The sequence below is a fragment of the Sciurus vulgaris genome, assembly GCF_902686455.1.
Source record: "Sciurus vulgaris genome assembly, chromosome: 7".
Lineage (NCBI taxonomy): Eukaryota > Metazoa > Chordata > Mammalia > Rodentia > Sciuridae > Sciurus > Sciurus vulgaris.
Genome location: NC_136467.1, coordinates 21,213,455 through 21,240,670, shown reverse-complemented (window position 1 = coordinate 21,240,670; position 27,216 = coordinate 21,213,455). Strand labels below are relative to the sequence as shown.

Here is a 27,216-nt window from a genome sequence, read left to right as displayed (position 1 = left end):
CCAGATTACCTAGGATTTAGTTTAAGCAAAAGAAGGGCAGATGGACATTAACCCTGTGCCTTTCCCCCTTACAGATCTCTTCAAGGAGGTGGCGGGGCCAACAGAGACCTGCGACCAGCGGCAACTAGGTCTGTTACTTCACGATGCCATCCAGATCCCTCGGCAGCTGGGCGAGGTCGCTGCTTTTGGAGGAAGTAACATTGAGCCCAGTGTCCGCAGCTGCTTCCAGCAGGTAATCCTGAGGCTCACTGGTTGTAGGAAGTGTCAGGGAAGGATTTCAAGGACATTCCAAGAAGTGGAACGGTGGTTTGACTGGAGCTAAATGGTAGAGGACTTTGGGGACTGTACCAATGAATTTGTATTTTATTTCTTAAGGCACATTTGACTCAAGGAATAGGGATGCCTGCAAGGACACTTTTTGTTTTAATAAAGTATAAGTTGGATTGCTGTGTTTGGCCCTGCCTTTACTGTGTCCTCACCTCCTGTTACTCATTCCCTTGCTCTGTGCTTTCCAGCCGGAGTGATTTAGTTCCTTGATTCCTGCCGGAATGACTTTTTAGAATGCTCTTCCTTCCCCTCCACGTGCAAGCCTCTTGCCTCACTTGTCCTGGTCTGTCTTTATGCGTGATCTTAACTCTCACATCCTCTGAAAATCTTCCTCTGACCTCTTCAGATCAGAATAGCTTTTGCTATTCTTCATCTTAACATTCTCTACCTCTTCCTTCTCAGGCTCATTACATTTAAAATTTCATGCTGAACTGTAGAATTAGTCGATTCATGCTTGCTTCTTCCCTGTGTATCTAAGGTCCGTGAAGATAAGAACAGTGCCTGTCTGTTGACTGTGATATCCTAAGTCTCATTTTATTTTAATAAAATACCATGAGCTGGGGTGGGGTGGCTTATAAACAACAGAAATTTATATCTTAGTTCTGGAGGCCGGGGAAGTCCAAGACCGTGGTGCCAGCATGGTGTCTGGTAAGGGCCAACTTTCTGTTTTATAGACAACTCTGCCTTTTTGGGTCCTCATATGGTGTGAGGTGTGAGTGAGCTGCATAGGGCCTCTTTTCTAAGTGAACTAATCCCTTCAGAAGGACTCCACCTCATGACTTAATCACCTTCCAAAGGCTCCTCCTCCTGACATCATGACCTTTTAGATTAGGGTGTCGATATATGACTTTTGAAGGGCATAACATTCAAATTGCATTCATTTTTACAATACTTGGAACATCAGAACTACTTTAATAAATGAAATGTTTGCTAAATAAATGAATAAAAATGGCTTGAAGCTCTTTCTAAGCAAGACTTTTAAAAAATTTAAGTTAACAATATTATTAAATAACTTTCCTTTGAGAATATATGCATCAAAGGAGAACAATGCGCAAAGTTTTATACAGATCTAAGTTTCTAATTTTCACCTGGGAAAACACTTTAGTTTCTTTTTAATGCTTACTGTGTCTAAAGATAAAGACATTTTAGAAATGTTACTGATGTTATTCATATGCATGAAGTACAAGCCTACAAATATTTTGCCAAAACACCACCAATGATTTATCACTGCTGAGAAAAAAGAAATGCTCACACTGTGTCTTTGAGGAGAATCAATGTCATGGGTTATTACATTTTATAATGGCCCTTTTTCTTATTTTAGACATAAAAAATTCCAAATGATTTTTCTAGATATTATTTATAGTCACATATGTTGATTCATCGGCTGACCTCAACAATAGCAGAATGATGTTGATGAAATTTAACTTGCACATTACAGAAATTGCTCAGTATTAGGATTTGAAGAAGGGCTGAGAAGTTTTTTCTGATTTATCATGTCAAACCTGGAAACCCTGCAAACACATTCACAGCACTATGTAATGATGTGGCAAGACCGAAGGAGAACCAGGAATAATGGTACTCGGCATTTCTAGTGGCCTTCAAGTTTGTGAGGTTATCATGTGTCTTTACTACACAAACTTTTGCCATCTGAGATATTTATTGAAAAGATTGCCTAGAACTGTGTAACCTTGATTTTTGCTTTTGTTTTTAGAACTCTGAGTATTAAGGAATTGGGAATTTTTTTTCTTCCTATATGACAATTTCTGTTTTTTCTACTTGTTAAGTTCTAGAATTTTCTTGCCTTGAAGAACCTTAAAGCTTTTGTCATTTTACTGACCTGAAAAGAGTTACATAACTTCGCTCTTAATTCTGCACAGATTTTCAGAGGATTATAAAGCAGTAACACTTATAGCAGCTTAAATGAAGAAGTGTTCTTCACTTTTTTTCCCTTTTTTTTTTTTGCAGTGCTGAGAATTAAACCCAGGGCCTTACATATGCTAGACAAGTACTCTACCACTGAGCCACACTTCCAGCCCCTCACTTTTAATTCATTTGCTTCTTTACCAGAATAACAACAAGCCAGAGATAAGTGTGAAGGAGTTTATAGATTGGATGCGGTTAGAACCACAGTCCATGGTCTGGCTGCCAGTTTTACATCGAGTGGCAGCAGCTGAGACTGCAAAACATCAGGCCAAATGCAACATCTGTAAAGAGTGTCCAATTGTGGGTTTCAGGTAAGAAGTACCCCCGGTGCTGGCATCAAACTGCTTTCTCTTCTGTGTGCGTAATCTCCCCCTTCATCATCCTTCCACATTCATTCCTGTTTGGGGGTTTGTCTCCCTAAATACATGGGCGGTGTTCAGTGTGTTCCACCAATCTAAAAATACCATCCTTTCTAGTAACCACTACATGAACTTATTCTGTTCTTATTATTGTTATTGTTACTGCTTTGACCCAGAGTCTATGAATCTCTATTTACTTAGGTCACCGAAATGTTCATGTAGGATAATCATGTGACTGGTTGTAAACATAGAGTCCTTATGGAATGTGGTAGCTCTTCTGGGATCTTTGGGATGAAATTTAGTAAGCAGGAAGCAACATTCAAATACTACCTGAGAAGTAATCAGATTACTGGTAAGGATGTGCCGGTTTAGGAAATCTCACTTGAGGAGAACATGTTTGGATATGGAAATCAGGGAGATGGCAGGTGATAAATATTGCCCTCCTTTACTTGTATATTTTCACAGCTTTCCATGTTGAGAATATGGTGCCTCTACAAATTTTAATTTCTGAAGAAAAGAGAAATAGAATTGATAGCTAGTTTAGGGACAACACCAAGCTAACATTTCTTCAGACTAATGGTGACTTAGTTATTACACAGAGATTACCCAGGGAGAGAGTAAATGTAAGAACAATTCCAGTAGTAAAATGGGACAATACAGAATAGGTCTGTTTTACTCTTAGTAGTAAAAAGATATCTTTTTTCTCTAAGACTAAAGGAAGAATGAAAAGCCAGCTATAGAAATAAAGATAGAGGAGTATGTGCATTAGCAATTAACCTTGTCCAGGCTGTCTCTGTACCAAGCTCCTATTCTCTCTTTCTCTCTCTCGCTCTCTTTGTGTGTGTGTGTACATACACACACATATATCCCTTCCCCTCTGTGTGTACATCTGTATATACATATTCATATTCTGAACTTTTGTAAATTCTGCTAGAAAATTTTCACTAATTACTTCCAAAATTGAATTTTAACATCTCAGAGCTCCAGGATGTTTGCTAAGCTGAGAATTCCCATGAGAATCATATATAGCTGCTTAATAAATAGCATATACAGATTGGAGACTTAATTTCTTTCATGTAGACAAAATGCAGAGGTAGGCAAGCCAAGACTCTTATTGTCGCTCTGTGGTCACCTGTGTCCCTAGTTCTGTCTTTGTGCTCTGTCATCCCTAACATTTGGCTTCCATTTCCATAGTTACCTCACACTAACAAAATGGCTCTTCCAGATATCAGTCACTTTCAGCAAAGAGAAAGAAGGAGCCTTCCTCTTCCCAATGAAGTCAGTCCCTTGCAATTTTAACTAGAAACCCCACACACTGACTTCAACATGTGTTGTGCTGCTTACCACCACCAGCAAGAAAGACTGAATGGGTATTGCTACAATATGCTGAGAGTACAAGGGTTACCTTTGATGAGAGAACAGCTATCAGCAATAAGCACAACTCCACTTCAAAGAGACGACATCAAACATATTTGTCCAGCCGTGCTTATAGGTCAGGAAACATGTTAGTAGTGGTGCTGTTTCAAACCCAGTAGATTTTTTGACAAAGTAAGCTGACTATAGTGTAGACAGATTGATTTTCTTCAAATCAGCTTATGAATGATTTTGTAGGTCATTATAGAAGCTACTCAGCACTTAATAGTTTATAACATTAACCTCACATAACCTCTGCATTTTGTTTCCATTTTCACTCTATTAGTCTGATCATCTAAATTTTTTTATAGATACGGATATAATTTATTCTCTTAGTTCCAACAGCCATGCTATCAAGGCGGAAGATTCAGGAGATGTTTTCCACTCATATCCATAGAAATTTAATATCTAGTTTCACTCTTCAGAATAAGATTCTGCAAATGGGAGTTAGCATAGAGTGCTATTATTATGTGAGAGATTTAAAAACAAAAGAAATACATGGTGATTAAGGTTTTATTTAATTGATGTTGTTACAGGGTATTTCTTAATTAAAATTTTTTTTTTCCTAATGAATCATTTAAACCAAATGTAAAAATGCTCATTGTGTGAAACAATACCTTTTTTCCGTGGGGTGGGTATTAAACTCAGGGCCCCACACAGATCAGGCAAGTGCTTGCTGTACCATTGAGCCACATCCCCACCCAAAGATTGATTTCTTATTGATGGTATAATTGATATATTAAAATTTGATGTGTCAAGCTAATTGACATAGTTCTCTTTTCTTCTCTATCATTTTTTATTCATATTCAAACATCACAGAAAATCTTCTGACATGGATACTTATCTTCTCATCCTATCTATATTTCAGATAGAGTCTTAAATAAATTTTTAGAGATTTAAACCTCCAAATTTTATTTTTCTACCCACAGAAAAGGTGGTTTTTCTCTTTGTCTTAATTTGAAGCTGAGATACTAAACAAATTTTGTATATGTGGCAAATCTACCTTTATTTCCTTGGTGATTTGGATTAATGAAATTCCTTACTACAGATGATTGATTTGTACTAATAGAAATGCAATGCAATGAATTTACCTTTTTTCTCTCTAGGTATAGAAGCTTAAAGCATTTTAACTATGATGTCTGCCAAAGCTGCTTTTTTTCTGGTCGAACAGCAAAAGGTCACAAATTACATTACCCAATGGTGGAATATTGTATACCTGTGAGTATTGAGCCAGGATTTTTTTTTTTTTTTTTTTTAATGCCTTACTTTTGAACCAAGTAGTGTCTGCCTATGATTTTATTTGATTTACTTAGACTTAACCTTTTTTGGGGAAAAGTCTCTTTCAGGATTGCTTAACCCTATATTTTTGCTTTGTTTTAAGTAAACCTCTCTACTACCTTAGATTAATTAATGAGAAAATTTATGCCTTTTTCAGAAAATGTGATTTGGTAACTTTTTTTTTCAGTCTGTTTTGATTTTAAATGTAACTTTATTGGAAGCAAACTCTTTTAAGACCTCACACTGACTGACTGACCTTCCTTGAAAATTATATATGATGAAAATCATGATTCTTTTAGACATATTTAAAATGTTTTCATAATTAAATATTATGTTTTCTTTAGCAAAAATATGGGAAGAGGATAAATTAAAAATATCCTTTTTGGTATCCTGAGTAAACTACTCATTAATATATTTTTAGGCTCTGATTTTGTTAATCTTTTATTTTATATGTATGCATTTTTTTCATCCTGATTAAAATCTCTTGACATTGTGTATGCTAGCTGGCTCCCCATGTTATATAGCATAATTTCTCCCATCAAAAATATTTAATTGAATCAATTACTATAATTTACCTAACCAATCCCTTAAATTTAGACATTTAGTTTATTTCCAATTTCCTGGTATTATAAACAATACTTACAAATATCTTTGTGAAGATAGCACTTTCCATATTTTACATAAACTTAAAGTCCATTGAATAAAACACTAGAATTATCTAAGTCAATGAATATGAGTATTTTTATGGTCAAAATACTTGATACCAAGTTGTTTCCTAAAAGAGATCTGTCCGACCTTACGTTATTATCACATTTTTTAAATGTGTTAATTTAATATGTTTCTGATAGAACCATATCCTACTTATTGTTGTTCCTTTGATCCCAGGCTATCTTTTTCTGAAATTATCTCATTTTTGTGGCAATAACTATTCTTTGACTACCTCCCAAAATATGCCAAAATTTATTCATAGAGTTGTACATTTTTTTTGGTTTAGGGAATTAAGTTACTGTTTGGATCATAAACCTACAGAAAGGCAACAATACGTATAAAATATGTGCATATAATTCTTCCCTTTTTAGTGTCTTGTCTCAAGTACATAGGGACTATATGTGCGGAGAGGAAATCTCTAGAATTTTACTGGGTGAAATAATCATGATGCCTAACTTTACCCAGAAAAAAAAAAAGTCCTCCCAAGAAAATTTGCGACACATAATTTATTACTATTATTAGTTTATTTATTCACTCAACAAATTAATATTCAGTTTGTACCATGTGTTAGGCAGTATTATGAGAGTTAAAGCTAGGTACTAGTAACTATTATAAGGACAGATTTTAGTCAGTAATATACAAATTTTACATGTGTGAGTATGAATTGTGTGTGTGTATGTGTGTGTACTCAGGTGACTGAGTGTGTTAACAGATGAATGAGGAGAGGAGTTCAGTAGGGGTCAGCTCAGTCAGTGAAGCAAAAATTGGCAAAGGATTGGTCAGTGTAAATGTATTGATACTGGCTACATGTACTAGCTAGAGATTGCCAGATTTAGGCTTCTGTTCTGTGATAGGGACTGGGAGTCAGGGGTCCTATCCTTCTTGATGATTACATTTCAAAGAAATGGCTTTCAGGTCCTTGAGAAAGACATTTCTGAGCTGTAGGAGATACATTCATATCTCAAAGGGACAGAGGAGGGGTTTAAAATAGTAAGTTCTTTTTAGTAAATGTTCTTGCAATGGTCAGGGGCCAATCATAGATCCTGGCTAGAACAAACAACAAATTCTTTTGGCATTTTAAGTCAGGTCAGGGGTACTGGGGTACCCCTAAGGATAAAACCTGAGCTGTCAGAAATTATTTAATGTTTCAAGTCTTTTAAAGGAGTGTGAGTTTGGAGGGCTTGGGTAAAAAAAATTGTGCTGCATATCTAGCTTCTTAGAGGCTAAGACTTCATTTGAGAAGGTTGCAGTTTGGTTAAGGAAAAAGATCTTTGTCACTAGTCTCAGATCTGATAATTTGTTGGTGTACTACCAAGAAAGATAAGATTGCTGATTCTCCTGGTACTTTCTGTTAGGAGGAAGGGATGTGTGACAGTGAACAAGGAACCAAGAAATAAGACAATTACAGATTTATAGTAAGTGCCTTAGAAATGGGTAACAAGATAAAATGATTAGAGGTTGCCCTTCAGAAAAAGAAGTTGGGTAAAGTCGTCTGAGAAGTTGACACTTGAGTTGAGACTGAAGGTTGAGAGAATCAGCTACTTTGTAAAGAATGAGTGAAAAGGTATTTCAGAAAGAAGAAACAGCACTCACTGTACTCTGGAGATTGGCAAAAGGTTGACAGAAAGAAAGTGGAACCCATCACACAAGCTGAGCATGATAGGTAGCACTGGCTTTGTAACTTATGTGCCCAGTGTAAAATGAAAATGGCATTTCAAGACGGCAGCAACAGAGCATGAAGCCAATCTCCAGGTTCTCTTGAGTATGGGGCCTGTTGCCACTGCACAGGCTATGTGTCCATGAAGTCAATACTGGGAGAATTTCAGAGAGAGTGAATTTTGCCCTTCACAAAAGGGGGAATGCTAGGACATAGGATTAAAGAGAAAGACAGGTAGGTATTAGACTATATAGAACACTTGGGATCATTATAAGGAATTTGGCTTAGGAATAAACCCAATATTAGCATTTGCATGATAATTAGATTTAAATAATATTAGATTTACATGGAAATTAAGGAGGCCGCTTATAAAGAGATAATGTCAAATTTAAATATATAAAAGTACATATATGTGGTTATAGTAAAAATATACAAATTACTACTTTTCTTATTCTTAAATATAATTTTTTTTCTAATGATTTTATAATATACCCAAACAATTTGAAATCAGTACATCTTCAGCAGTCATCAACCAGTGGAGTGTGGTTGAGAATCACTAATACACATATGAATTCACTCCCAACTATCAAATTTCAAATAAAATCTTCAAGTTACCCTTAACTCTTCTCATTAAATAGGTTTTGCCAAGTCATCGTTATTATCATGTTGTAGGCAACTTAGCCTATAACATACGGGGGTAATGTCCTTTTCTAAGACATGCTTGGGAGGTCCTTTGCTCCTTTCTGAGCTGATGTAGTGATCCAACCAGCCTTACTACCAGTCATCTCTCTGTCAGGTTATTCTGCATCTGATCATTTCACTTTTTTTTTTCCTTTGTGGTGCTGGGGATGAAAACCCAAGGTCCCATACTTGTTAGGCAAGTTCTCTACCACTGAGCAATACCTAGCTCCTGACCCTATAACATTTTATAGAATAACTAGAAATATATGTGAATGGAATCTTTGAAAGGCATACTCTTGCATTTAATGGTAACAAATGACTTAGTATAACTGCTCAAAGTTTATTTTTACACCCACATTCTTTGAAGTTTTTGCTCTTCTCTTTTAAGTAAGCTGTGTTTATGGTTCATTTATCCTTTTTTTTTTTTTTTTTTTTTTTTTTTTGGAGGTGCTGAGGATTGAACCCAGGGCCTTGTGCTTGCAAGGCAAGCACTCTACCAGCTGAGCTATATCCCAGCCTGGTTCATCTATGCTTTACCTGATGTTTTACCAACCTGAACTCATTTTAAGTCTGCCTTAGGAAATGAACTCAAATGTGAATTTATTTGTTCAGGACAGAGATAATCAGCTGTGCTTGAGTGTTAAATGAATCTGACCTTTCCATGAGGATCTAGGTGCACGCATTTCTATAGTTCATCTCCATTTTTGGTTAAGGAGCTACTCCAATCCTATCACTGACTTGATCTCTTTCTTCTGCAAGGTCTTTTTTGAGCCTCCTCTCAGTCCTTCTATTGTTAAAAACTTTCTGCAGTTTATAAGCCTTATTCTAAACCCTCCAAACTTCCAAAATTTTTCACCAGCATCTCAGCTTATTATTTGTGACAATGTTTGTATTTAGATGTAGGAAGACTAATGGTGTATGAATTAGCTATCATAATTCATGTAGGTATTTTATGATATTGATAATAAAACATTTATAGGAGGAAATGGATTGGATTTTTTCTTTCCCTAGGAAATTAATTTTAATTCTTATTTTCCTCCACCATTCTATAATCCAAATTTGTATATTAACAATTTACATTAGACTCAGTAAAACATCTTAACTCTTACCTTGTAGATGAAATCTTCCCAATCTCCTCTAGGCTTTGGGCCTATGGCAAGGGAAGTACCTCAAGGTGGGAGTGCAGAACAAAATCACTTATATCATGAGCTATAAAGCAGAGAGAAAGAGGAAAAGACCAGGTCCCCTAATGACCTTTGAGTGTGTACCCCAATGACCTAAGGACCTCCTACCAGGTCCTACCTTCTAAAGAGCTCACCACCTCCCAAAAATGCCTCCCTGAGCACCTAGTCTTTAACACATGGACCTTTGGGGAACATTCAACATGCAGACTATCTTAGTCTATTATATGCTACAGAATGTCATAGGTAGGGTAATTTATAATGGAAAATAAAACTTAAATTTGGTTAATGGTTCTAGAGGCTGGAAAGTTCAAGGACAAGGATCTTCTTGTTGCAACTTTCCATTGTGAAAAGTTGGAAGGGCAAGAATGGGAAGGCAACCTAACTTATCCTTTCATCAGGACCCCCCTCCCTTGATGACTAGCTCTTATGACCTAATCCACTCTCAAAGTTATGTCCTCTCAAAACTACTGCATTGGAGATCGTTTACAACACTTGCACTTCAGGGAAGACATGTTCAAACAATAGTCTAGATATGTTTATGGGTACTAGAGTTATAGAGAAAATATAATAGAAAGAAAAAACCTCTATGTGGAGAAATTAAATGAGACTATATAATAATTTTTAGAATAATTAAATTTATTGATCAAAATAGTGGTCATAGTTTGCTTTGTAACTTGTGCACAATGTGTATAAGTTCAAGGATTATCATTTATCTTAAAAACAGCTATATTTTGCATTAACAGTATCTAGATCTTAAGTTTCTTTTTTATTGGAGTAAGAGTTTATGAATTTGATTTTATGGTGAAAATTACCCTAATTGAATCTTCTTTAAAAATCAACTTCATCATCAATAACCAAAATTTATTTCAAATTAGAAACATTTTTATATGTTGTTCAGACACATTAAAGTCTTAGCAAACTTCTTAACAAATTCCTAGTATACAATGTGTTCTTAACTGCAACCACTGTGCTATACATAAGATATTCAGAAATTAGTCATGTCGTAATTGAAGATGTAAGTATTTTTCCATTTCCAAACTTCTTTCTCCAGACCCCCCCATAGTCAACATTCTACTGTATCCTACAAGCTTGACTTTAAAAAAAATATTTCACGTAAGTGAGATCATGCAATATTAGTCTTTCTATATCTGGGTTATTGTACTTACTATAATATCCTTCAGTTTTCATCTGTTATTGCAAATGGAAGAATTTCCTTCTTTCTTAAGGCTCAATAATAATATTCCTGTGTGTGTGTATGTGTGCATGTGGGCATGTGGATGTGCCATTTTCTCTGTTCATCTGTTATAGGATACTTAGGTTGATCCCATATCCTGGCCAATGTGAATAATGTAGCAGTGAACATGAGAATACACACATTTCTGAGACAGTGATTTTATTTTCTTTGGGTGTGTAGTGAGAAATGGGATTGCTAGATCACTTTGAATTCTATTTTAAATTTTTAAAAGAACTTTCAGATAATTTTCCATAATAGCTGTACCAGTGATAAAACATCTTTCAATTATAGAGAAAGAATGATGAATTTCACATATGATTTGTAAGAGTTCCTGCAGGTGCTGAGAGCAAGAGAGAACTGGCTAGGGTTAAATACTGCGGAGAATGGGAAATGTCTGGAATTGTTATGAGGGTCAATCATGAGTCACCAAGAGATGAGTAAAGATTGTTACAGTGCCACAAGAGAGCAGCTGAGGTTAATTGGCAAGGATTTGTAGTTTGTGACTCCATCATTGCTCAGCAGCTTTAGAATTAAAAGCTGGTAGATTTCGGTAAAAGCCAAAAGAGTGAAAAATTCAGACGTGTTGATGATATTGTGGGTGATGTGGGCTATTCTGAGGCTGCAGACATCTTCAATGGAATCCAGAGGCTAGAGATCAAAATTATGGAGGAAAGAAGAGGTTGTTTATTCACAATGCAGAAGGGGGAGGAAGGCTCAGAACATTCGCGTCAATGAAAGATTTTTCCACCTTAGAGATTTTAGGCTTTTAATTATGATGAGACCTGAGGTATAGCTGTACCCCAAAATGTGACTACAGTGGGACATAGAAGTTTTAGAGATGAGGTGGCCTTTCAAAGGTCATCACTCCATCTCTAGAAATGACAAATGATAGCTGTGTGTGTGGCATTGTAACATAAAAGGGAGTGCAGGGCACACTGGTTAGTAGGTAAGCCTAAGGCAGAAATGCGTAGGGGAGAAAAAAATAATCTTTACTTCCCATCTAAGGATCATGGCTGAGAACCCTAAAACAGAAGACAGACAAACAAGGTAAACACTTATAGATTTACTTAAATTAAGTTTTACCTTCACTGAAACTTTGAAAAGGAAGCAAAGACCCAAAGAAAAAGAGAAGCCTGTGTGTTTTCATTCTAGGTTTGATGAAGAGGAACAGTCATGGGGAATTATGGTTGAACAGAGGGATATAACCTAGTGGTAATAAACCAGGAGGAGCTTAACAAGGATGCAGTTTCTCTCTGCATCCTTTTGTCTTCTAAGAGGTCTTTGGCAGTTTTCTCCAGCTATCACAGAATACTACAGTTTAATAATTTGTGAATCCTGGTGCTTTTTTGTCTCATGGTTCTGGAACTGGGAAATCCAAGGTGGAGGGACGGCACCTGGTGAGAGTCTTTGTGCTGCGTCATCCCATGGTGAATGGGATCTCATGGCAAGATAGCACCCAAGAGAGGGAGAGGGAGAAAGCACTGAAGAGGACCATACTCATCCATTGTTTTTCAGGAACCTATATCCATAATAACTGAGTTTATTCTACATAACAGCGTTAATCCATTTGTGAGAGCAGAGCCCTCGTGACCTATCACCTTGTAATGGTTCCATCTCTCTACACTGTTGTACTGGGGATTAAGTTTCCAACACATGAGTTTTGGGGGGACACATTCAACCCCACAGCAAGAGATGAGGATCTTCCCTTTCTCCAGGTATAGAGAGGATACCTCTCAAATAAAGTTTTGTGACCTGCTTCAGGGGAGAAGATCAGAGAATGACCTTCCTGCTGTTTTCTCAAGTGTTGCATTTTGGGGTAACATGAACTGAACTCTATTGAGACATACACTTCTTTTCTTTTTTTTTTTTCTTTTTTTTTTTTTTTAACTTTGTGAGGGAGGGAGAGATTGTGAAGCCAATAGTGGAGATTGTAGGGAAGATGGGTATTATCATGGGAACATCAGGATTCATGAATGGAAGAAGGTTGAAAAGCAATGATGAACGAGATGTAGGGGAATGTGTAAAAAACAGAGTCTGCAGTAAAGGAGAAAGAAAGGTAGACAGATGGAGACTGTGCATCTGGTGAAGAACATGGGCCCAATCCATGAAAGGAAAATGAGAAATGGGGAGAACTCTACCCATTGGTGACATGGATATCAGGATGCAGAGTTAGCTAGGATGGAAAGATGGTTTCAGGGACATATTAGCTCAGAATGATGGACTGGGACATTTACAAATGTTGTTGCTTGGAAGGTCAGCCGCATCAGTGATTTCCAGCATTCTGGTTGTCAGGGTGAATTCACTGTAAATTTCCCATTTATTTGCTGTCCTTGAACAAGGCTGGTTTCCACTGGTCGTTTCATTGATATTTTGGAGGGAAGGAGATGAGGACAGGGAAAAAATACTCCTACAGAAAGAAATTTATGAAAGTAATGCCACTTTTAGCAGATTGGAAATCTTAAGCAAGTGCATGCTGTTCGTAGAACAACAGGTTCAACCGTTCTTGTTGCTGTTGATTCATACATGATGAAATAAAGCAAAAGTTCCTTATTTTCCATGTTTTTAAAAACTGTAGAAGAATCACAATATTTTACTGAAAAAGTAGAAAATATTTTAGTTTTTAGGTTAAAAGCTAAATTATGTCTTCTCTTCATGTTGTTGACAAAAATTTTAAAAAATAAATAAAACAGAAAAAAAAGTTAGAAACAGTTGTTTTGTCCCCCTTCCCTCCTTGAAATCAGTGTATTCCAAGGCTGTGAAAATCAACCTTAAGAAGTGCTGATTCATTTTTTGTTAAGTTCGTGTAGTTTGTTTTTGGCAGTCTCCCTTCTTCAGATGGGATTTGGGATATTGGCCAATATGCTAAAAACGCAGCATCATTGCTATTTCTCTGACCTCAGCAAAAGTGGATTTTTAGCTGTCGTACACCATATACTGTTTTCCCAGTTAAGTCTGGTGCACTTAGATAGTGTCATTAGTTTTTAAAGGGAAGTGTGGACAAATTCATTTTACTTTGAGTAAATTATTGCTCTACTTCTTCTTGACCCATGGTGATTCTGTTAATGTTAATTTTTTGGTTTCATATTTTTCCCTTAAGACCTGAAAGACTCTGAGCCTCTCTTACTGATTGCATCTACCACAGAGTTCAAACATGTCTGAATTTCAGCTTGTTGAAATCCATGGAACTTAAATAAACACTGAGAAGTTGTTTTGCACTTAAAAAGACATAGCTACTGAGGATGTCTTTAAAATAAGTCCTATGATAATGAAATGTGCTGCTTAGAAGTATACTTGTACCACTGGGGACGATTGACTTCTATATTTAAGAAGTAAATCTTGCTAATGAGTGCGCTGTTAACAATGATTTTAGCACTTAAGCATGAATCAAAGGGTTATGTTTCATTATTCTACTCAGGTGCCAAACGATGGTGTTGTTTTTTATATAATCTTGATTTACATCTTGTACTCCCTTATTTTCCTCTGTACATAACTCACTCATATTTGAAGAACATAGTTAGAAATCTGATGTTAGGAGTATTTGTTCTGGAAACAGATGATGCCGTCATCCCAAGTTATGAACTGACCAAAAAACCTACTGAGAGATTTAAAGCAAGTATGGGTTTATTTGTTTATTTGAGGGTTTGTTGTTCTTTTGTTTAAACTGTTTAGCAATTAGAAATGTGTATTGAGATTATTTGGCATCATTGAAAATAACCCCTTTATATGTGCGGCTCTGTGAATCTTTGGAGTTAATAGTAGCTGAAGTCATAAAGCAATTTATTCAAAGATTATGAATACTGTGGGGTTTGCATTTCTGAATTCTAGAGGCTTTGCACCTTAGCCTTGCTGCTGTTTGTGATTTGCATTAAAGAGGAGGAAAAGCCTTTTAGCCATTTATCAATGTTTTTGAAGTTAAATAATGCATAGATGTCTGCATTTAAGCTAACAATACACAGTTTGAAATATGAACACAAACATACAGAGCAATACACATGCACTAATATATAGGTATACAACTCAGCAAAAGAAAGTAACCGAAAATTATGCTCCATATGATGGGTCTTTAGTTTTTGTCAGTCATGGTGTTTGGGAGAAAACTTAGACTACTCCTTTTTTGTTATTATAGTTGTTGTTGCTGGTAAAATAGAATCCAATGAGTAAAAATTCATCTGATTCCATCTTCCGCAGGATTTTCTTTACAGTTTTCATAGATGCTTACATGCATGGTTTTATCTCAGAGTAGATTTTATAATTCAATAATACTTTTTCATATTTTATTCATTCATTTGTATTATTTGCTGGGGAGCAAGTCAAGATCCGGTTACTTCTTATCATTTGAATAAGTTTCCATTATCTTACTGCTTCTTAACTGTAGAGTGAAATAAAGGATATTTTGATTTTCATATACCTACTTGTCTCTTTGGGTTCAGTTCTCAAATGTCACTATCATTAGCATTCTAAAAATGACAATTTGAAGGATAGCTCTCATTTTTGTATGTGAGTCCTCATGTGCTTGTTGAAAATCCATCCAGGGGGACTTGAGGCACTTGGTGGTAGTGTGGCTTTCAGTCTCTTTTGCCTTTACCATTTTCATCCCATTCATTGAAATAGTCACATAGAAAGAGACAGAGCCACTGGACAGCAAGACCCCAAATCTACAATGTTTATAATACAACTAGGTGATAAGATATCCTCAAAATAAAAACTGGGTGGCACTAAGTGACCACCAGCAGATACTTCATGGAAAACACCAACGGATGGTTTGAGAGCGGAGCTGCAACTGGGAGGGCCTTGCCCAGAGCCCAGGATATGAAGGTGTGAAATCTGAGTCCTGAGACGTTCTGGCCCTCTGAGTGCTCAGACCTAATGCACCAGGGCTTTCCTGTGGAAGAGGGATGTTCCCCATGTGAAGGATGAACTGCTGGGATTGAACCAGCATTAAGCAGGTCAGGGCAAGGAGCTGAAAGGAAGAGGTCTGGCCTTATGTGTGTGTGGGGGGTGGGGAGTGGGGAGGTAGGAAACAGGGCCAAGAAGTCCGATGATCAAGTGCTGCTACAGACTGAATATCTATGTCTGTCTTCCCCCACATCATATGTTGAAACCTAATCCTCAAAGTGATGTCCCAGCCAAGATGGAACAATCAGCGCTTCAATAATGATAAAATGTCTGTAGATTGAAACCCATCAGATATGTTAAAATCTGAGTACATAGTGATATTTTTTCAAAAAACAAAGGGATTGGTTACTGTGGAAGGATGATAGGAAACCAGTTCAATATTGAAAACTGGTCAATAAAGGAAATACAATCAAACATTTATCTTGCCTTTCTAAATGAACTGTATCATTGAGTTGCTAAATAGTAGATGAAGGAATGTTTCTTCATAAAACATTTCAACTACTAAATGACAAATGAATGATACCATCACCATTTTGTAACCCCCAGTGAAGAGATATAGGCATTCAGCATGAGAATCTGTCAAGATCACAAAAGTGAGATGACCTCCTGTAATCTGACCAACCACCAGTCTTACCAGAATGTCAAACCTGAGTCGGATACAGTCTCTGGATCTAGCTGCTAATTTACAAGATACCTAGAGGACAGAGGAACATGATGAATTGCATGAAAATGCACATTTTTCTAAAATCAAGACTCTGGAAAACCATACATGTCAATTTGGCTGGGTTTTTCAACAGACAAATTTTAAAGAAACGGCAGGTGTAGAGGAGGAGCCTGTAGTTTTGAGAACAACAATTAAACTGTACCGGACTTTTTAACACATACAAGAATAAACCACAGTATTTAGGGATAGAAGGTGGAATGATAAAACTACTTTCAAAATACAAATAAGTAATTTATAACTTATAAAAATGAGCATAATATTTATTATGGAGAGGGGAAAGGAGTTGTAAATGGAAAGGACTTCTAGAATATTCAGCAGAAATCCATTTCCTAAGCCAGATGGCATTGTCACATAATAATTCATGAAGCCATAATTTGTTGTTAATGTCTCTGCTTTATTTTAAAATTATAAGGATTAAATATATCTCAGTCCAGTCTTCCTCCCTCCCTCCCTCCCTCCCTCCCTCCCTCCCTCTCTCTGTCTCTCTCTCTCTCTTTCCTTTTCTCTTTCTTCCTTCCTTCTTTCTTTCTTTCCTTCTTTTTTCTTTTTACTCATTTATATTTTCTTTCTAATTGAGGTTACGTTAAACATACATGCAATTTTTATCTATAAAATGTCATTTCAATATAAATTTTTAAGAGAGCAACCAATGGCATCTTAGCACTGCTTTATTTAAAATAACAGCTTTCTCCTTAGCGAACTTGATTGTACTTCTTGAAGACTTAGTTTATTTTCAGGTCAAATAACTGATGATAATGTTTTTTAAAGGTTGTGATGGTTAAATAAGATGGAAAGAAAACAATTTATGAGACCCAAGGTTCTAGGTTAGCTACCCTAGAAAATGTGAAATGTGATTCATCCCACAGGAACTAGGGGATGTTGCTACCCTCATTTCATGTAATGGGATCTACAAAATCTTTTGTTGTCCTTACAGCAGTAAACAAAAACTCAGTCTTTCAAGAAGTACATGTGTCATTTTGTTTTAGTCGACTTTTTTGCTGCTGTGACTAAAAGACCTGACCAGCACAAGTGTAGAGGAGGAAAAGTTTATTTGAGGGCTCACAGTTTCAGAGGTCTTAGTCCATAGAAGACCTTTTCCATTCCTTGGGGCTCAAGATGAGGCAGAACATCATGGCAGAAGAGTATGACAGAAAGAAGCTGCTTACATGGTGATCAGAAAGCAGAGACTCTACTCATCAGGTACAAATACATACCCCCCCAAGCCACACCCTACCACTTCAATTACCACTCAGTTAATCCCCATCAGGGGGTCAATTCACCTTCTGGGTTAAAACTCTCACAACCTAATCATTTCTCCTCTGAACCTTGTGGCGTTGTCTCACACGTGAGCTTTTGGGGGACACCTCACATCCAAACCACAACACATTAAAGTGTTGGATAACTTGGACAGTAATGATGTTCCTTTCCATTTCATCCCCCTATTATATTAGTAACAGTTATTTGCTTTTTAAAAACAAAGTGTCATGTCTGATGTGAAGATAGAGTTGAACTTGATTATATTTATTATGTTAGGTAGGTGGCCCTTTTTCTTCTTTTTCTTTTTCTTTCTTTTTTCAAACAAACCACTGTACTGTAAAATAGAGAAATATTAGGAACTGTCATTAGATGGCAAATTAGACCAAATATGTATAAATATTTTAACATTTTTTGATGCAAAAGTGGGTTTAATTCATTTTCTTGACTCTATTCCAACAGAATTACTTCTGCTGCCCTGAATCTAATCCCTAGTTCCTGTGGGATGAATCACATTTCACATTTTCTTTTAATATTGCATGAGTTTATGGCACTAGTGAATTAATGTCCTTAGATTACAACTTTTGGTGGGAATTTTTTTTTCTCAATATGAAAATAGTTGAAATAAAAACGTGCTTTGCTATGTAAATATGCACTAATTTTTAATGTAAATATATACTCTATTAAAATAATTGAATTTCAGTCTCTGTTATGGATTTTTCAGAAGATACATAGTTGGTGTTTTGTTTGTTGTGGTGGAAGGAGTAGAGAGGAGTTCTTTGTTGGTTGGTTTTCCCCTGTCTTCCGTATGTTGAATGTGTTTTACTAAACAATGTATGATATAGAATTAGACTTGGGCTTTTGAATGATTTGTAATTTTTTCCTAAACATGAGTCCATGTAGGAACCCAGATATAAATAAGATGAAACATTATGCTTAGTGAGAGAAGCCAATCATAAAAGACCATGTATCATGTGAATCCATTTCTGTGAAATGTCCAGAATAGACAAATTTGTAGAGACAGAAAACAGTTTAGGGCTTGCCAGGGTTGGGGGATGGGTAGTGGGTATAGAGTTTCTTTTGGGGGTGGTGAAAATTATCTACTTAAATAGTGGAGATCGTTGTTCAACTCTGAATACACTAATAACCACCAAAGTGTACAATGTACGCAGCCTTGTTTGAGGCATACCAGATAAAGAACGTGGTGTCTTGCCCACCTGGCCTTTTCTCCTGCCCACCCAACTCAGGGCTGCAAGTTGTAGACCCAGATGTACTTTATAGCCACTGGCCTAGTAGAACAAAACCTTGACCTCAAAACCTTGCCAGACGTGGAGATGGTCCAAGTAAAAATTGGAGTGCATTACATCATCAAGTACTTCTTTGTACATTAACAATGTGCTAAGAGCAGACCCAGAAATTATTGGGTCATAAGTGCTTATCCTAACACAAGGATCTTCTTTTGGCATTTCTATTATAAAAAGCTTCTTCCCTTTTCCCTCTTTACAAGACATTCAGGAGAAGCCTGACTATAACCTAAATTATCCGCCATGTGGTACACACTACAAAGGCTGTGAATGTCCTCTGCAGTTGATGGTATATCCTTTCAGTTCTATGCTCAGTCCCAGGTACTCATTCTCTGTGTTTCCTTCTTGACTCCCACCTTCATTCTGCTTCTCTCTCCTATTTGGCTAAGTAACATCTTAATAGCCACAGAACACCATCTTTCATCGCAACCCTTTTCCTTCAGAGGTGCTTGATTTCTTTTTTAATTTGTCTTTTCTGCGTGTCTGCTTTATGTTTGAGATGGTCCATATCCATATAACTTTAGATCCTTAGAGTTCATTTTCAGTAATTCAGAAAAAGTTTTGACATTATAAATCTGGAGTCAAGGGGTCATGATTGCACAAATCTGTCCTTGCTGAAAGTGTTTGTTTTAATAATGTGAAAATTGATGATGAATGTTAGATCATAATTGGCTTTGGGATTACTCATGTCTTTCTTCTTTGCAAACCTAGAGCAGAATCAGAAGTTCCCCTAAGCATTTACTAGAAGCAAAGATATTTAGATGGAAAGGGAGTGTCTAGAAAGTAGCAGCTATGTAAATGCTGACTGATTAGTTGTTTTAAAAAATAACTGTATTTTTAAGTTTCCATTTTCAAAACAGGTTTGTATGAGTCCTGGGCAATGCTTGTTATGAAATAAAAGACAGAGTTGGGGCAGGGAGCACACAGCAGAGTAAACAACATTTATCACTCAGTTTATGTTACTACATCATCGTCACTACTTTTCGAACACCAAATCATTTTAGTGATAGGAACAAAGCAATGACATTTCTAAAACTAATTTTACTTTTCGATTCAAGTCATAAAATATTGGGGAAATGACTAGTTATGGTTTATTTTCAAGAGAAAATTTTTTTAAATTAATCACTGGATACATTTAGTGAGTGCCAATTGCCATGTCTTTTTATGGTATCGTGTATAATTCCAGAAATTCATAAAACTACCAAATGGTTGGTATTGAATTGCATCAGTTTACATCTACTCTGATTTCATTGTAGAGAGTAATTTCCTTTGATCTTCATGAGAAGTGTAATTTTTTTTCAACCTTCTAGACAACATCTGGGGAAGATGTCCGAGACTTTACGAAGGTGCTGAAGAACAAGTTCAGGTCAAAGAAATACTTTGCTAAACATCCTCGGCTTGGCTACCTGCCTGTTCAGACGGTTCTTGAAGGTGACAACTTGGAGACGTAAGTTCCATTTTTAATATTAAATATTGTATGAACACTTATGCCTGATATCTTTTTTAAAAAAAATGTTAGTAGCACAAGGGAAATGAAAACCAAAAAGATTTGTGTTTTGGTAAAATGTTTCATCTTAAGAGGTAAATTACTTGGAATCAGTCTTTACAACTATGAATCTTAGTTATTTACATTTGACAGTGTTGTTGCCTAAACACATTAATCTTGTATGTGTTTCCAAACTGGTGACCTCTCTTCTTGAGCATCTCTTTTCCTTTTAAATGTACTTATGTAAAAATTTTAATATTACATACTTTTTCATCCCCCTTCCACTTTGGAGATGTTTTTACTATTTCTTAGAGTGCATTTTAATCTTTTTAATATAAATTTATTAATCATACTCAATCTCTTGCTTCAAATATACATCTGTGATAAAATCTCATCGAAATCTCATTACCTTTCTTACCTCTTTTCTGTTAAAGATGAAGGCAGCAAAATGAAACAGCTTTATATATTACATGAAAAAGACAATTTTTTAAAAAAGTATATATTTTGAGTTGACAAGTATAAATAAGATTTTTAAATACCAAAATTACTATAGTATTTATAAAGTTAAGTAAAATAAGAACTTATACCTTGAAATTAAAAGGGAAAAAAGACTTTTAGTGAGCTAGAAGAAATTCTAGGAAGTAATTTTAAGTTATTAAACAATTATATATGAAGATCAAAATTGAAAAAAAAGTTTAAATCTTTGAATCACTTTAAAAATGTTTTAAATGCCTGCCAACACCATGTTCTTGTGGTTGTAGCTGGGGAAATTAACTTGTATTGCTAATCATCACCAGAGTGGCTTGTCATAGTTCATTTTATTTTAAATATGAGAGATAATCAGAGAATAATAGTAGTCCAATGTGTTCTGACAGTCAGTGTCTCAAAGTTGTCAAAATAGAACAGATGACTTGGTCTGATTTTTTTTTTCTTTTTTTCCCACTGTAGCCCTATAGAAAAGGAATTTTGCTGACTATCTGAGCACATGAATCTTGGTTTTATATGTAGATAGGTCAATCTAATACATGCACATACAGAGTGCAACACAGAATTCAATCTTAGTGATAATTCTCCTTGATAACAAACTTTGTACAATTAGGATATGTGATTTCCTTACTGTTTTTTTCACGGTACATACTAGAACAAATTTTATGAGATCAATGTTAATTTAAGAAGAGCCATTTACCTAGCAGCTCAGGAGGCTGAAGCTGGAGGATTTCAAGTTCAAAACCAGCCTCAGCAACATAGGAAAGCCATAAGTAACTTATCAAGACCCTGTCTCAAAAGAAAAAAAAATTTTTAATGACTGGGGATATGACTCTGGTTAAGTGCCCTGGGTTCAATTTAAAAAAAAAAAAAAAAAAAAAAAAGGAGCTATATATATATATATGCAGTAAAGGTACATATATTACATATATACAATATATTTTACATATATTCAGTAAAGGTAGATTTCTGGTCTTCTCTTTTGTTCATGAGTATGGTTTTCTCTTTATGTTTAATAATTCTAATAGCAAGAATTCTGCTAATATTTTTCTTCGAATAAGTGTGCTAATAATCCTTATTTCATTCATCGAATTTACTGTTTGAACCGAGCATCTTATGGTAAAGTTTTCTTCTGTTTATATCAGATCCAGCCCAACTTTTGCAGTGGCTATCTAAAGTATAGAATTACCACTTGGTGCTTTAATTCATAGGGTCATTTGATAGGTTTGAACTAAGCAATGTATTTTGTGCTCTCTTGATAAATTGTTGACATTTCATGTCCCAAATATCTACATCCTTCACCCGAAGCAAACTTTCATACTCCTTTTAAATACTTTTAATAGTTTACCTTTTGATGTCAAATCATCATTGGAATCAATCATGCCAGTTTGAGTGACTCTTTTAATGTGCAAATTAACAGAAAAGAATGCCAAATAATTTTATGCTCCAATTTTGGGGCATAAAGCTAAAAATGCCTCACCTCATTTTACATAAATTTACTACCGTTTTCAGTAAGAGGGAAACAAGAAAAAGAAAGGGAGGAGTATCAGATTAAATCAGATGCCACCGGATCCTTATTGAAGATTTATGAGCTGCTGGATTCAGTGGGCAGATGTTCTTTTTCAAATCCTAGTCAGAGCTCTCTGGATTTGGGGTAGTTCATTTGTCTCCTGACCCCTTTCTAGTATGGGGCCACTTCATCTTCTGGTGAGTGGGTAGTAAAAAAGTTTGATTACATTTATTCTTCTATTTGTGGGAGGAGAACATTGTAGAAAAACCAGTGAAGTGGTGAAGGTGTTGAAGTTATTTATGGAGCTGATTAGATTTTTCTTTGCTTCTTTCTCTTTCATCTTGTAAAATGTAATGTTTTATCCTCTGACTAGTGATTATACACATATGCATGAAAGAAATTTATGGGGGAAAAAGAATTATTACTAAAAAGAGGAAAGTATACCCAAGCTAAGTTTTTTTTTTTTTCCATTAGTTTCATGGCAATTTATAAGAGTTCTCAAAAAGTAAGTAAGTAGAAGTTGATGAAAAAGTGTATAAGGGAAATAAACCTGAGAAACAAAGTAAAGTAAAAACAAAAGTAATTTAAAAGTTGTAAGAGATGTTTATTCACGCAAACACCTTAAAGATTCAAAAAGTAAAATAGACACCTCTCTCTGGTATTGGTAGAAGTGGAATAGAAGAGTTTCATAATTTTTTAAAAAGATTTTACTATAGCAAGAGCCAGTTCATAGTAGCTGTGTTCGTGGTTGCAGAAGCATTGGACTGGGAGGGAATGATAACTAAGCTGAAGATCTGAAGATAAATAGGGTGACTTGTTGATTGAACTGTGCGCTCGGAGGGGGATGGAGAGAGTTTTTGGACAATGGAAGCATTTTCAAAAGGATGGAGGAAGATATGTTTCTGAAACGTGTAGGAAAGCCCAGAATAGTGGCAAGCAATGAGAGTGGAGAGAGAACCAGGAGCCAGAAAGCGAAGGATCTTCTAAGGCACACCATAGTGTTTGGAGTTTATCCCGAGAGCTATGGGGAGACACTGAGAATTTATACATAATAGAGCAACTGGGATCCCAGTGCCCTACTTTGGGGCAAATGGACTGAAGAAAGCAAAAGACCAGAAGCATAAGTAACAGACTGCTGAGAATGTAAGACACTAAAAAGGTCACTGCATTGTCTGGGTTATGTTTCATATGTTATTGAGTCAGTAGAGTTCAATTCCTTGCATAATTTACCATCCTGCTCTACCAGCACACTGTAAAATAAGGTGAGGCTATGGTATAAGTCTGGGCTGACACACTGATTGGGATCATCGTCATCAATAGTAATAATTATTTATTTTCAGTGCTGGGGTTTGAACCCAGATCTGAGGAATGCTAGGCAAGCCCTCCACCACTGAGCTGCCTCCCCAGCCCTGGTCTCATTTTCACTCCTCTTAATAATCACAGGTTCTACTACCCCGTAGTGCCTTATTTTCTCCCTTCCCAATGTGAAACTTTATCACTTAATTTTTTTTCCTTCAAGTCAAAATGCTTTGAAGTCTGTGAAGCCTGAAGTTGGATTTTTTTTTAAATCTGTTTTGCTAGAAATTTTCCATAAAAAACAACAACAACAAAAAAAAAACTTCTTTCAAGAAACTCTTCATGCAGTTTTCTTTCCTTGCCATTCTTATCTCAGTTCACGAATCACTTTTGTTCTAACTGAATTAACTTCACAAGAACCAGTCAAGCAGTTTCACAAAGCTTTCCCAAGGTCTGTTCGGATCAAAACTACGCATTTTTCTTCTGTTTAAAGTTCATGTCAAATGTTGTTGCAGACTTGAATTTCAGCAACAATCTCAGGCAGTTACTGCTTTTAGAAAGTGTGTCGCCAATCAGCCTCCTGACATTTAACCTCCTTCTTTCAGGGTAATGAAAAGAAGTGATGTAAAAAGAGTAAGGAATAATGCCATTTTTTTTCAATTGTTCTTGGATCTATTTTGCACCTGTATAATTAAGTCTACTTACAGATTAGATATCCTGACAAACACTGAGTGGCTCGATGCCTGTTTTTGAAAGTAGGTCTGAAGACTCATAGTTTTTCGTCCACATAAGATGACCTTCCATCTCTTTTTAGTCTTTGCCATGCAGATATCAACTTGGGCTTTACAGTGGGAGATAATGAGATCATTAACTTTCTCTATTTATGAACATAAAATAGAAATAGGAGAACCAAGGAAACCTAGAATACTTTTGCTTCAATCAGCATTAGCTTTTGCAGGAAACTATTTATTTATTTATTTAAGTAAGTACAGAACTAGTATTCTTTGTATGTTTAATTTTCTACATTTGATGCCCCTCCCCCCTCCGTGGAACTAAAAGTTGAGATTTGAACTGACTTTTATTAGGATTAAGTGTTTTCAGAGGCATTTTATGGAGACTTGGGTATTCCTAGGCAGTGTGAGAGACTAGGGTCGCTTCTTGGGCTTGAGTAGTGCTGAATGATCCCACTTCAGACCCAAGTTCCTGAGTGGAGCAGAACATGTTTTCTCATATGTCAGTTTCCTAGATTGGAATTCTGGAGGAAATTTTGTCTGAAGACAACATATCCTGCTCTAGAGACGTTGCTTTCGGTTTTACTGATGACGGGGAATTTTGAAGGACTATAGGGGAGGGCATGTAGGTTGCATCTTTTTCCAACTGTCTGTGAATTGGACCTGCTTTGTGTACTCCTGGATTTGAATTTTTCATTTAAAATTGGATGAAGAATCAGAAAAATCTAAGTTTACTTCAACTCTGCCACTAATATATAATCCAGTGTTTCCTATTTAACTTCACCTTTCTGATCAGGCTTCTTTTCCAGGAAAAACAAGAATACGATTACATCTCCTCACAGAATGTTAGAGAATGCTGTCATTACTTTTGTTCTAGCATTTCGAGTTATTATAGAATATCCTGGATTTTTTTTCCTTAGACTGTTTTTAAATGTGCTTGCTATCCTTTAACAAATATCCTGTAAGATCTAAGACCAGAGAGGCCCCTACAGACACTCGAACATACAGCATCTGCTCCATCATAAACTGTGACTTCTGTGATCTGGTTTCCCCATGGTGGGTGTCAGTAGATGTATGAGTGGAAGGCAGTTGGGAATGTCCCGCCCTGTGTCTGAGACTTCTCTGAAGTGTCCTTCCGTGACTTTTGTCTCCTCTCCCCTCCTTACAGTCCCGTCACGCTCATCAGTATGTGGCCAGAGCACTATGAGTGAGTATTCACAGCCCACGCTGAGCTTGGTGTTCTGATCAGGCCTATCTGGCCTTCTAACACGGGGGTAATGACTAAACTCCTGTTCTCAAGTAATACCTCTGTACCCTGGGTAACAATCCTGGCGGTTTGTTTGCATGACGAATCCGTTGTTTAGCTAAACTTACACTAACATCCCTCCTAGTAACATCTATCAGTATCTGACATAAAACTGTCCTTTGTTTTTCCCTGCACAGTCCCTCCCAGTCTCCTCAGCTGTTTCACGATGATACCCATTCAAGAATAGAACAGTACGCCACAAGGTAAGAAACTTAGGCAGGGGGCCTCTGCCGCACCGTCGTCACCAGGATATATCTACTTCTGTATCAATTCAACACTATTAACATACCTTCAGTTAAGGAATGTTGCAGAAGCCGCGATTCCATTATATTTGGAATCTGGGCTCTCTTTGCGATGCAGTTTGCACTTTACCAAACACCTGCGCTATATTCTGTGAAGAATAACTCTCAATAGGCTATGATTACTGAGCTCACGAGAATCCAAACACGGTACAGGCAGGATTTAGATCACTTAACCCAGTTTGAATGAATGAAAGCAGGGATTGAGAGTGCTCTCAGGAGACGGTGCACCTATGAATTACAATATGTAATTAAATTTATGCTAATGGTTTCTTATAGGGGTTTGTTTTGGAGTTCCTAAACAATATAAAACATAGGGTAGTCTTGATGGTGTGCACCGATTTTCAGTGAAGTAGTTAACACTAGGCACGTGTGGTCCGAGTAACTGGCTATGCCTGAAAAAGCCAGTGTAAGGATCACAAAAATAGTAAAATTTGAACTGAGTCAGGACCAAGTAGAGTTTTTGGAGAAAGGTATGCTTGGGCTGATGGGAAAGCACACTCAAAAGCATTAAGCTGGGAAAGAACGTGGCTTGCTTTCTAAACTGCGGGAAGGGAAAGGGTGAAAGAGGGAGAGAACACGGGAGGCAGAAGCTGAGGTCTGACGATGAAGGGCCCAGTTGCTGGGTCCTGTCCTTAAGTAAAGGGAAGTCACAAGAGTCTTTACACATGAGAGGGACATAATTGGATTTGTCTGAGAATATAACCCTTACCTCAATATAGAAGACCAGCTAGAGGGCCTGTGAGTTCAGTAGGGGACAATACAGCCTGGTGTAAGATAGAGGCCTAAGGCCTTAAGGCAGTGTGATAGAAATGCAACTCAACCTTAAGATGCTCTTTTAGTTTTACAATCTTGTTAACAGGTTCGAATCCTTCTCTGTTTTGTTAGAAGTATGGCAATGACCAAGGACAAGCTTAGCTACCTTATCTAATGTCCATATTTTCATTTTTTCAGATTGGCCCAGATGGAAAGAACTAATGGGTCTTTTCTCACTGATAGCAGTTCTACCACAGGAAGTGTGTAAGTAAATCATGAAATTAGCACTGCCTGGGAAGGATGCTTCTTGTGTTAATGGCTGTCGGAAATAATCTTCATTGACTATGGCTCTGAATTTTGATCCTAATCAAAATTGATAAGTGTGGTTCCAAGATGTCTACACG

The 27,216-nt window shown here is 36.5% G+C and overlaps 1 protein-coding gene across 9 annotated transcripts in view; it reads left to right on the top strand.

The window, feature by feature from the left end:
* The window catches only part of UTRN (utrophin), a gene marked incomplete at its 3' end in the record, with an annotated part of 506,460 nt that overhangs the window by 454,584 nt on the left and 24,660 nt on the right, over positions 1-27,216 (top strand). For 7 of the 9 annotated variants that reach the window (XM_079146787.1, XM_079146786.1, XM_079146788.1 and 4 more), the window contains 7 exons: positions 75-232; positions 2,395-2,561; positions 5,129-5,240; positions 20,253-20,389; positions 25,620-25,658; positions 25,895-25,960; positions 27,011-27,076. In XM_079146787.1, the coding sequence (XP_079002913.1) occupies positions 75-232; positions 2,395-2,561; positions 5,129-5,240; positions 20,253-20,389; positions 25,620-25,658; positions 25,895-25,960; positions 27,011-27,076 (745 nt within the window). Of the gene's footprint in view, positions 1-74; positions 233-2,394; positions 2,562-5,128; positions 5,241-20,252; positions 20,394-25,619; positions 25,659-25,894; positions 25,961-27,010; positions 27,077-27,216 lie in introns of those variants that run through there. The other 2 variants (XM_079146790.1, XM_079146792.1) reach the window with 2 other exon arrangements.